Here is a 13,066-nt window from a genome sequence, read left to right as displayed (position 1 = left end):
ATATTTTTAGGAATTTTTTTACTATTTTTTTAGATAGGTACAAAAATACTGTTTTTAGATGGTTCAGATTTACTGATTTTGTACCTATCTAGAAAAATAGTAAAAAAAATTCCTAAAAATATAAAATTTGGTCTCCAAATATATTTTAGTATGGAGGTTAGGTTGAGCGGTTCGGATCGACTGTTTGAACTTTGAAAATGATGGAGAGAGATGGAGGCATGGTGGAGGCACAAAAACATGGAGGCATTTGAACCCTCCTCTTCAATAATAAATCGAAGAGAAATTTTCGATGCTGCAACTTTAATGTGTAATAAGTGGGCTGAACCTTTCTAATTTACTAATATTTTTTACAATTGAAAATCAAACAATGAGAAAGGGGAGAGTAATTTCGTTTTTTTTTTTCTTCTTTTCGTGAGACATACATTCAAACGTTCTTGTAATTTATTTTGTACAAGATAAAAAAAGAAACCTTGATAATAAATCCACAAAATATTATCTACTAAAGCTTAACTTGATTTGTTTGTTTTCAAAAGTGATAAATACTCGCGTATTAAATTTAAGAACGAGGTTTCAGTACAATACATTTTCGGTGCTGTTAAATGGTAAAACACTCCTTTTGACATGTATATTTTGAACTTTAAAATTCAAACGCCAAATTCAAATTATTGATCTTGTTTATTTCCAAAGGGGCGTGCTTATGTAATTTATTATTCTTTTAGATCGTTTCGACTTTCGAACAAGATCAGGAGATTAAATAAACAAACGTTAGTTAACTGTGATATATTAATTTTAGAGAAACGTTCTAGCTCTTGCCCTTCATCCCCAATCTGCTCCCCAAGTAAAATATATATATAGAGAGAGAGATAGGCTAAAATGAGTAATGGAGTAAAACAAGTTTTTGCTCCATGACACTATATTTATATTTTGAAAATTCAAATACCCGATCCGAACCGTTCAACACGATCTTCATATTGAAATGTGCTTGGAGACCAAATTTTACATTTTTTTGAATTTTTGTTACTATTTATTAAGCCACTTTAAAAATCGGTAATCCGGTGGTCAGAAATTTTTAATATTTTTTATTGTTCACAGTAAAACAGCGATTTTCAAAGTGTCTTAATAAATAGTAAAAAAATTTCAAAAAATGTAAAATTTAGTCTCCAAGCACATTTCAATATAGAGAACATGTTGGAAGGTTTGAATCAGTTGTTTAGATTTTCAAAATGAAAATATAACGTGGAGTACAAACGTGTTTTACTCAATGGCTCACCCAAGTCAACCTCTCTCTCTCTCTCTCTATATATATATAGAGTGAGAGGTTGGCTACTTCCATAACTATTTGAGAGCATATGCTTATAAGTCATTTTTGCGTTTTCAATGTCCAAATGATTGATATGAAGTGCTAAACATGTTCTTCATATTAATATGTGTTTGGGAACCAAATTTTATATTTTTTGAAAAAAAATTTACTATTTTTTCAGAATTTTTCAAAACTGAGTTTTTTCATATTTTTTATTATTTTATTATTATTTTTTATGACTGTTTTGAAAAATTATTAAAAAATAGTAAAAACTTTTCAAAAAATATAAAATTTGGTCTCCAAGCACATTCTAGTATGAAGAACATATTGAGTGCTTCAAATCGACCATTTGAACATTGAAAACGCAAAAATAACTTATAAGCATATGCCCTCATATTATGAAAGTAGAGTAGCCAACCTCTATATCTATATATATATATATATAGAGTTAGGCTGGGGTGCTATGGATAGCATAGTGGCCTCTATGCTACGGCTCAATATTCGAGTTTTCAAAATCCAAACAATCGATCCGAACCGTTCATCTTATTCTCCATATTAATATCTGCTTGGAGACCAAATTTTATAATTTTCTGAATTATTTTACTATTTATTAAGCCATTTTGAAAATCGCTAATCCAACGGTTTTACTGTTTTGTGCAGCCACCGTTGGATCAACAATTTTGTAAAATACTTAATAAATAGTAAAAAAATTCAGAAAAATGTAAAATTTGGTCTCCAAGCAGATATTAATATGGAGAATAAGATGAACGGTTCGGATTGACCGTTTGAATTTTGAAAACTCGAATATTGAGCCGTAGCATAGAGGCCACTATGCTATCCATAGCACCCCAGCCTAACTCTATATATATATAGAGTACGGCTAACGCGCTTCCTCTAGCATATGGGCCGAAATGCTTCCGGTGGAAATTTGAAATTTCAAAATCCAAAAAGTCGATCTGAACCGTTCATCTTCTTCCCCATATTAATATCTGCTTGGAGACCAAATTTTACATTTTTCTGAAATTTTTTACTATTTATTAAGCCATTTTGAAAATCGCTGATCCAACGGTAGCTTCTGATTTTTACTGTTTGGTAAGCCACCGTTGGATCAGCGATTTTCAAAATGGCTTAATAAATAGTAAAAAATTTCAGAAAAATGTAAAATTTGGTCTCCAAGCAGATATTAATATGAAGAAGAAGATGAACGGTTCAGATCGACTTTTTGGATTTTGAAATTTCAAATTTCCACCGGAAGAATTTCGGCCCATATGCTAGAGGAAGCGCGTTAGCCGTACTCTATATATATATATATATATATATATAGGAATATGCTAGCATGTTATGCATAGCATAGAGCCCCTCCATGCAACGTCTTGGATTTTGACTTTTCAAAATCCTAACGGTCGATCCGAACCGTTCATCTTGTTCTCCATATTAATATGTATTTGGGGACCAAATTTTACATTTTTTTGAATTTTTTTACTATTTCTTTAGATTTATTGAAAATCGCTGTTTTTTTATGGTCCAGATTTGCTGAAAACAGCGATTTTCAATAAATCTAAAGAAATAGTAAAAAAATTCCAAAAAATATAAAATTTGGTCCCCAAACACATATTAATATGGAGAACAAAATGAACGGTTTGGATCGACCGTTAGAATTTTGAAAAGTCGAAATCCAAGGCATTGCATGGAGGGGCTCTATGCTATGCATATATAGCTGGCATATTCCTATATATATATAGGAGTAAAACTAGGGTGTGATGTGCTCACCAAGAGAGTTTGGTGAGCACAACTCCAAAATTTTATTGGATCGACTTTAAACGCCGAATCCAAACCGTTGAAATCCATGTGCTTCACGAGTGATGCATGTGCATGGAAAATTTTGAAAGTTTCGAGTTCATTTGCTACACGGTCAAGCGGTCAAAGAAATGAATATTTTATTAAGTTAATTTATAAGTTGTTTTATATAGTCAATTTTTATTATTTATTTGACCGATTGACTGTGTAGCAAATAAACTCAAAACTTTCAAAATTTTGCATGCACATGCATCACTCATGAAGCACATGAATTTCAACGGTTTAGATTTGACGTTTGAAGTCGATCCGATGAACTTTTGGAGTTATGCTCACCAAATTCTCTTGGTGAGCACATCACACCCTAGCTTTACTATATATATATATATATATATAGAGAGAGAGAGAGAGAGAGAGAGAGGAGAACTAGCACCTTGGTAGCCACTGCCAAGTTTTTCAAAAAAGAGAGAGTAGAACTAGGGTGTTCTTAAGTTCACGAAGCTTCTTGATAAACTCAAGTCTAAAACCCATCAAATTAGTTTCAAATAACGAATCCGAATTGTTAAAATTCACCTACCTTATAGGTAATGCGTCTACATGTAAAAATATTTAATTTTGAAATTAATTTTGCATAGAGTCAAAAAATGTTCAAAAAATGAATGCATTAAAATTAATTTATTAACTTTCTAATTTTGACCGCTTGACATTATACTAAATTAATTCGAATGTTTAAAATTTTCACATGTAGAAGTATCACTCGTAAGGTAGACGGATTTCAACGGTTCGAATTTATCAGTTGAAGACGATTTAATAGATTTTAGACTTGAGTTCACCAAAGAACTTGGTGAACTTAAGAACACTCTAGTTCTAATTCATATTAAAGCCTAACTAGTGCCAACTGTCCAGTCTTCATATAGAGTTGATATGTTCAATAATCATAAAGACTTGATATGTTAGATATAAAAACGTGATATGTTATGTACTTGTGTATAAAAAATTGCACACAACGGCATTAAAACTTGCACGCGCCAAATAGCGGCAATTGTATATATATCAGTGACCTTCTAAAAGTTAATCCTGATCAAAAGTCACTAATTACAGAATTTAACCACAATAGGGTATGGATGCAGTTATCACCTCCCTTAATTTTAGTATATTTAAATTTGACTTCTTGATTTGGTATAAACTGAACTTCAAATAGTTATGAACTTTTACAAGGATGCATCCCTTTTAATTGTTTGAGAAAAACAAAACAAAACAAAACAATTTTGATATTCATTTACTATCCGTATCTGTATTTGTATCCGTTCATTGAAATGCGGATACGGATATGGTATCAGCATTATTCGCTCCGAATTCGCTCTATTTTCACCCTTAATATACATTCGTTTTTCATTATTTTTTGACTGCTAACTTTAAACTAAATAAATTCAATATTTTCAAATTTTACATTTATTCACATCACTCTTGAAATATAATCGGTATATATTTGTCATTTAAAGTCAATTATAACATTTTTTAAAATTATATTCACCAAACCCAGCGTCTCTTATGAAAAAAAGCTAGTCTTAGAACTAGAGTTTGACCATTACCATCTGCCCACTCAAGCAGGGGCGGAACTAGAAAATTTGAATAAGGGGGGGCTAATCTATAAAATGTTATATATAAAAAAAGTTAAGAAAATGTGGGGGAATTGAACCCATGTCCTTACACATACTAATTAGAACTCAAATCACTAGACTACCAATACATATTTGTACATTTATGAGGGATGCTAGACTGTATAAAAGTCCAAAAAATTCAAAGAGTTTAATTAAATTTTAATACACATAATTAAAATTTTTAAAATCATAGAGTGATTTTCCCCTGACATATACTTAGATCCGCCCCTACACTCAAGTTATATGCATATTTTATTTTATTTTCAAACATTCAATTTATAGAGTTATGGTCATCAAATTCAGTACAAATCTCTTATAAAAAAAAAAAAAAAAACTATTGTCTTGGAACTAGAGTTTGACCATTACCAATTTACCATCTGCGCCCACTCAAGTTATATGCATATTTTATTTTATTTTCAACCAATGCTTTTGCTCCGTTTCACTCAAATTTACCAAAAAAAAATAAAAGATTGAGATATACTCAGATTAACTGGGTATTTTTAAAAAATGTTCAGACCGATTATTTTTTAGCAAGTTAAATTAAAAATTCGAACCTGTCAAAATATTTGCGGTCAGTTTTTTTTTTTTAAATATTTGATAAATATTTGATAGATTACTTCTTTTAATATATAATTAGCATAATTATACTAAAATACGCTAAATTAAGCCAAATTACGTTGAATTATGTTAAATTACACTGAATTACACTAATTATACTAAAATACGCTAATTACGCTAAAATATGCTAAATAACACTAAATTACGCTAAATTTAGCATAATTATACTAAATTTAGCTTAAATGCTAAATTATGCTACAATACACTAAATTATGCTAAATTATACTTTTGTTTTCTTTTATAAAATATTGACAATTTTCTTTAATTTTGAAGTCATTTTGTACCACAAATTTTAGATAATTTCAAAATATAGTAAAAGTTGGTATTCTACAAGTTCATTATATAACCAATTTACTGAGGTACTTAGATTGAAAATTAGAAATAAAAAACTTAATCAGAAACTTCAACTCAAGTTTTGAGGCTCTTCCTTTTGTTTTTTTTACAATTATGAATTTTGAAACGACATGGTTGTCAACGACGCTTGCAATTTTCACAAGTTTCCGAAAAGTGGTCATTTGTTGAAATCAGATACTCGAGTGTCGTTTTATGGCCGTTTAAAGTTTCGTTGTCGTTTTTCGTCTTTTCAGTGAAGATATCGTCTCTCTTACCTTATCCATTGTCTTAACCTCGCATGTTTACGAGAGATGTCTTAGATAAAAAATTGAAATAGATGCATTATAACAAAAAGACACATATTGAAATTGTTGAAGCATTCATAACATCCGTCTAAAAGATTTTTTTTTCTCATTTAGCTTTAAAATATTTCAAATAATATTTATTTATTTACTCATTTTTAATGGATTTTGGATTCGGATTGTGTCGGAATTACTGTAAGACTAACCCCCTGATCGGAACGAGCGGTTCATGCTCAAACAAGAAATGGAATTAGAATTCTTTTCCAATAAGCTGATTGAGAAACGATTTGATGGGATTTCAGGAGCGTCAAATCCTGTGAAAAAGTCACAGGAGAAAGGATGGTATTTGGCAAGAATTCAATTTACTAGCATGAAAAGTCTATTCTGTCCTTGTCTTCTCCAGTAGAGATAAATCTAGAATGTATTGGACAAGAGGCACAGTGGAGAGGGAGAAAAATCTGTTGCTAGGTCCAAGAATAGCGTCTTCTCACTGTACAGTTCTGTTGCTAGGGATAAGAGGCACAGTGGAGGGGCTCTCAAGACAGGAGATTATCTCCTCTCCAAATGTTTCTAGTTTTTTTTCAAAGTTAGTACTACTTAACTCTTATTCGAAGTATAGGAGTAGATGGAGAGAAAAATCTGGACTAGATGTTGGGAGGAGGAGCAGTGGATAGGGAGATGAAGAGGGGGAGAAAAAGATGCGAATGGGAACAGAAAGTGAGAAAGTTTGAATGGCAATTAGTGTAAATAAGTTGAAACTTATGGTTTTTTTTAATTTATCTTCAAATCATTTCTTCTTTCTAAATTAAGCATTCCAATCATCAAAATTCAATTTCAAATCATCTCTTTTCTACTCTATTCTATTGAAATGAATTGAAATTTTATTATGCTACCATTCCGATCAGAGTGTAATATAGATCAAAATCAAACAATAAGAGTATCCAAAAAGAAAAAAAAATTAGTCTAATTTAGCATATTTTAATATAATTATACTAATTATACATCAAAAAAGTAATGTAACGAATATTTAAAAAAGAAAAAGAAAACTTAACCTGTCATTTTTGTCCGGTCCGTATTTTTAATCTAACCGGCCAATAAATGACTGTTCTGGACAATTTTAAAAATACGTAGCTAACCAGCCTAACCTCAATATATTTTATATTTTTATTTAAAGTTGGATATTAAAATAAAATCGGGAGATCCTGATTACTGAAAGGAAGGATACATAGATTAGATCCGATTTTTTTATTTATATCCAAAAAATTATATAAATTTAAAAAACTAACCAAACCGCTTGTTTTTTTCCAAAACTATCCAAACCGGAAAAAAAATTTCCGAAATTTTTTTTTCCGGAAATTGGATCCTAAATCCGGAATAATTTTTTCCGGATTTAGGATTTCTTTTCTTTTCTTTTTTCAGGAAATTTTTTTTTAGGAAATTTTTTTTTTTCCGAAATTTTTTTTTTTCAGTTTTTATTTATTTTTTGTATTGAAGTATTACAAATATTTAATATATTTTTAAAAAAATAGATGGAATACTATATAATTTGATTTATTCGAAAGAATGCTACAAATAATCCGGATCAACATTTTTCATGCCGAATTTTTTACGGCAGTAAAAAAAAAAATATAATGTAATATATGTATATATAATATAATATATGTATATATAATATAATATATATGAAAATGAAGATATAAAATATGAGGTATGATGAGGTATTGGAACCCTCGTTTAGTGTCTTACAAATTTAGTTTAAGTTTTCATTTAACGGTAGGCATTCAACGATCGGTATTTTCAAAGTTTTCAAAGTTCAAACAGTCAATCCAAACCGTTCAACATGATGGATATTTTAAAATGTGCTTACAGATCAAATTTTACATATTTCTAAATTTTTTTACTATTTATTAAGATGGGTACAAAAATTCAATGGTATGAATATAGCGATTTTGTTAAATACTTAATAAATAGTAAAAAAATTCAAAAAAAATATAAAATTTGATATGCAAGGACATTTTAAAATATATATTATATTATATATACATATACATATATTATATTATATTAATTTTTCTTACGGTCATAAAAAATCCGGCATGAAAAATGGTGATCCGGATTATTTGTAGCAGTCTTTCGAATAAATCAAATTATATAGTATTCCATCTATTTTTTTTTAAATATATTAAATATTTGTAATACTTCAATACAAAAAATAAATAAATTATAAATAAAAACTGAAAAATGAAAAAAAAATTTCCTATAAAAATTTTTGTCGGAAAAAAAAAAAAACTAAATCCGGAAAAAATTATTCCGGATTTAGGATTCAATTTCCGGGAATTTTTTTTCCGGAAATTGGTATTGAAACCGGAAATTTTTTTTTCCGGTTTGGGTAGTTTTGGAAAAAAAACAAGCGGTTTGGTTAGTTTTTTAAATTTATATAATTTTTTAGATATAAATAAAAAAATCGGGATTAGATCTGTCCCTCAGGCGGGTGTGCATATTTAGTCTGCATTCAATCTTCACTGGTGCGCAAATTAATCTATATTTCAGGAGTAGAACTAGGGTGTTCTTAAATTTACCAAGTCTTTTGGTGAACTTAAGTCTAAAATCCATCAGATTGGTCTCAAACGATGAATATGAACCGTTGAAATCCGTCTATCTTACGAGTGATGGTCTACATGTAAATTTTTTTAATTTTTTAATTAATTTTGCATAGAGTCAAGTAGTTTAAAAAAGATTCACAAAATTAATGCATTCAAAATTAATTTATTAACACTTTAATGTTGTTCGCTTGACTTTGTACTAAATTAATTTAAATGTTTAAAATTTTCACCCGTAGACGCATCACTTGTAAAATAGGTGGATTTTAACAGTTCGAATTCGTCATTTAAAACCGATTCAATAAGTTTTAGACTTATATTCACTAAAGGACTCGGTGAACTTAAGAACACCCTAGTTCTACTCATATTTCATCTAAGTTTGAGATTTTTTCAATATTAACTTTGACTTTTTTTTTTTTTGAATTGCTAATTACAAATTTTGGTGCCAAACAGGTCAACTAAAAAGATATATTCTTTGAATTTTTCAAAAATCTCTTGTTTTCTCACAGATCTAACGGCGGCTTGTGAAATCGGACGGTTGAAAAGAGCTTTTCGTTTTCAAATTGAATAAAACATAACGCGACAAAAAAATATCTCCTGCAGTACATATACTTTCACATCACCGGACCCCAGATTAAACCTGTCCCAATTTTCCAATACAGCTTTCCTGACCCGTCTCGCGTCCGGTTTGAGTTGCGGCAGCGTAGACTCGTTTCAGCAACTCAACCAGTCCAGTGTAGTGTGTAGGCCCGATATTGGTAAATGATTTAACAGAGTAATTTACACTTCATGCAGCGCAAGAATCATACGCAGCGCTCTTTCGATTCTATAGTCTTTGCGCTGCATTAAGCACAAATAGATCTGTGACAATATTTACCCGATGTCCCTCTGTAGATTCCCACCGATCTACCAACAGGGAAATAGACCAGACTTGGTCATGATTCTCACAGAGAAACAAAGTCGAGAAGGCGAAATGAAAAGCCATGCTATAAGTAGCAACCAGTTCCCTTCTCGTCTCTCTTCTCTGTTTATCGTCCAGTGTTAGAAGAGGGAGTTCCAGCAGGAATTGAAGTTGACACACGGTGAGATATGTAAGATCTTCAGTTGTTAATCCATTGGTTTGATCTTAAATTTATAATGTCGATGGTGTACTTAAGTCTGTGCTTTTTTTGACGCTAAATTAGTGAAGTTCATTTTATTTACTTTTACTTGAGAGTGTTGAGCTTTATAATTGCTCCTCTGTCTTTTTCCGAATTGAAATCCATAGATTCACCAAGGACACTAAGTGGCGAAGTTTATTTTACTTGCGTTTTTCCAGCATTTGTTAAAATTTGCACGCATTGAGAAAATATCTATTAACCTTTGTTGTTGGTTGAATTGTAGTGTCAAATCGCCTGGTTGTTTAGTTAGTTCTCTCTCTGCTGTTTATTCTCCCGTGTGTAAGAAATATCTAGGGTTTAAGGGTTATGAGTTGGGTTTGGTGACATGAATGGAAGGGTTTGGGTAATTATTTTTGTAATTACTTGCAACTTACAAAAGATTAACCCCAAGCTCTCTTTGACAAGCAAACACACAATCGCGCACATGCACATTGAGTGACACGGGATCATAGGGTGGGATGGAAATAAGCTGAAGTGTCTGTGCACTAATTAATTGCACTCTGTTTGTTCTTCATACAGTATGTACCATATCATGCTCCTCTTTTCTATGAACAATCCGTTCTCCTACTATCTTCATTTATTATGAAGAAACACAAAAACTGCATTGCAAGTCATATTCTGGATTTCCACTTAATTGTCAAGTTGCTGACTTGCATGTGCTGATAACAATACGATATTTCAATCTTAAAATTCTTTTAGTTAAGGTAATGATATTCATTTGAAACTTCCTTTTCTTATCCTTGTTTTTGTAGCTGCTAGGTCTGATCAGTACATGAGATGAGATGGATCTCTCTGAAATTCCACACGAAGAATGGGATTATTCTGTACTACAACTTGCTCATCTGAATTCTAGCAAGGTTTGCAAATTGTGGAGGTTTATTTATATAGTCAGTGTTATGTTGGCCAGTCTATTCTGATATTATTTCCTACAGGTTATGAATTATCCTTGGCAGTTTGGCTTACACCTTTGGAGTATTCCACAGAGTTGATTGTATGATTTGAAAATTGATGCTGGAATCTTTCTGAAAAATTCATTGTAGGAAGGTGGAGAGGACAACTCAATTTATGAAAATAAGATTCCAGAGGTGGAGTTTCTTTATCAGCCACTTCAGTCAATTCTTGGGGGAAGCGATGCTGTTTGCACTTCTTTGGCAGTTGACAGGTTCTCTGGTATTGACAGCTATTGGAACACTCATTCTGGTAAAATACTCCTGCCTACATGTGTTTAATTATTGACAAAGGATTATGCTGAATGCCATTAATTCTGTGGAGTCTTGGTTTAGTTATCATGGTAAGTGCCCCACTACTGCCACTTTTTAATGTCACTACAGAACTGTATTGTACCACACCAATCAGGTTTAATAGTAATGCATGCCTGTATAAACTTTCAGCATTGAAGCAAAATATTGGAAATAAGTAGCCATGTGCATACTACATAATCATGCAAATTAAAATGCAGAACTTGAATTTGGCACTCTAATTGTGAAGTTGCATTTATATATTTGAAATCTTTAGATCATAGTTACTCCACCTCTATAAACTGACATTGTTTTTTTTCCTTTACCTCTTTTTAGCTGGATATGATATGATTGTGGCCAATGAAAGAAGTGTATCTAATTGCTTAGTCAAAGATATGTGTCAGTTGGAATGGAAGCAAGAAAACACCATGCAGTTGACCTTGGAATACTGTCCCGAGGTATGGTTTCTCTTACAACGGTTCACTTAGCTACAACAGAATTTGCATTTAATTGAGGATCTAACAAAATCAGAGCCAGGAAATATCATATGGTCGAAAAAAAATTAGGTTGGGACAATCTTGCAGTTATTACAAGCATATTTTTAATTTTCTTAAAAAAATCATAGCAACAGTAAGCATATTTTTTTGAAAAACTTTCAAGCCACTTGCCTCCCTCATTGGGATCTAACATCTAAATATTAAAAGCCCCTCTTATATGTATATGCCCATTACTTTGTTTGGATTTGATTTCAAAATATTCTTGGTCAGTAATATAAAATCTCCTCTCAAGTTTTCTGATAGCACTGCATTGCAAGAATTTGGAATCCCAGGCACCACTTCAAATTCTGCTTTAGGTATGTTGATTTTGTCTTCTACTTGTCCATTGGAGTCATGAAAACTTTCATGATCAATCCATATAACTCCGAGATACAATGCTTAACTTCCATAAGATGGCTTTTTTTGTCTCAATCATTTCTATTTAGTTTCTTACCAGTTTTTTTTTGCACTTTTTATTGTCCTTCTAGTTGTAGCGAACACACCTTGGGAAAACCCCCAGATTGAAGGAAGCTTTCAAGATGACATCTTCAGGATATCTACCTCTGATCCGAATTATTCACTCAATGAATGGCTCACATACTTTGCCACTGCTGGCGGGAACTCTCCTGATATACCAGGACTTGAGTGCGGTCAAAATGATATTTCTTTGTGGATCCCACCATCAGACGAGTGTTCCAGTTACCCACCTCTGGCACTGACGGATGGTCATTATGCTGGGGAGATAGATCCTAATCTGTTGTGCACCAAAGAGGAGGAAGAGAGCACACTAGGAAGTGGAAAGAAGAAGAGAAAGAGTGGCTCTCAGACCCGGGAGGGGACACAAATTGTGAAAAGGAGGGTAAAGAGATCATCATTCTCCGAAGAGGAAAGAGAAAGTGGGAGAAGAAGCCAGAGAGTGCACAGGGCGCCTCTCAGGTACATCGATGAGGGGTGGTGCAAGCCCAAAGAGAAAAGGAAATATAAATCAAGAAAGGCTGTTATGCCTCCTTCAAAAGGTTTGGTACAACTTTTTTTTTTTGAAGGTTAGTGGCTTCAAATGCCTACTAACAATTCCATTGATAAAAAACGTATTTACAACGAGTCTAATGATCATAATTCAAGGAATTATCTACTCTTTTATTCTCACAAAATCCTTCAAACTACTCTAATCCTCTAATCCTAATTATATACACTCTTTGTTATCCTATTACCTCAATCTCCATTTTCTCTCCACGGCCGGATCCGCTCTTCTTCGACCGTCGTCGCGCTCCGACGACGGACTGGATTTACTCACTGCCGCGCTCCGATCATGATGAGGTAGAGACTCTACGCTCTGAGTTTTGACGATACCGTTCTCTTGGCTCTGGTCCTTCCCCTCTCCCTCATTCTCCTCTCTGCTTGAGGAGGTAGAGTCGAGAGAAAGGGGGGGGGGGGGGGCTGCTGCGTCGGGAGTGAGACCTGGAAGGGGAGGGAGGGGCGGAGTGAGGAGATGGGGTGGGGAGGCAGGTGCTAGGGTTTCGGAAT

At 32.4% G+C, this 13,066-nt stretch overlaps 1 protein-coding gene across 1 annotated transcript; it reads left to right on the top strand.

The window, feature by feature from the left end:
* Positions 1–9,649: 9,649 nt before the first annotated feature.
* LOC144567632 (uncharacterized) lies at positions 9,650–12,654 on the top strand. Its single transcript, XM_078317807.1, has 5 exons — positions 9,650–9,699; positions 10,521–10,968; positions 11,343–11,464; positions 11,796–11,859; positions 12,031–12,654. The coding sequence occupies exons 3-5, from the start codon at positions 11,354–11,356 to the stop codon at positions 12,588–12,590; spliced, it is 735 nt and encodes a 244-aa protein (XP_078173933.1). The 5' UTR covers positions 9,650–9,699; positions 10,521–10,968; positions 11,343–11,353; the 3' UTR covers positions 12,591–12,654.
* The last annotated feature ends 412 nt before the right edge of the window (positions 12,655–13,066 follow it).

The sequence above is a fragment of the Carex rostrata genome, chromosome 16 (assembly GCF_964058835.1).
Source record: "Carex rostrata chromosome 16, lpCarRost1.2, whole genome shotgun sequence".
NCBI lineage: Eukaryota > Viridiplantae > Streptophyta > Magnoliopsida > Poales > Cyperaceae > Carex > Carex rostrata.
This window is presented reverse-complemented; position numbering and strand designations above follow the sequence as displayed.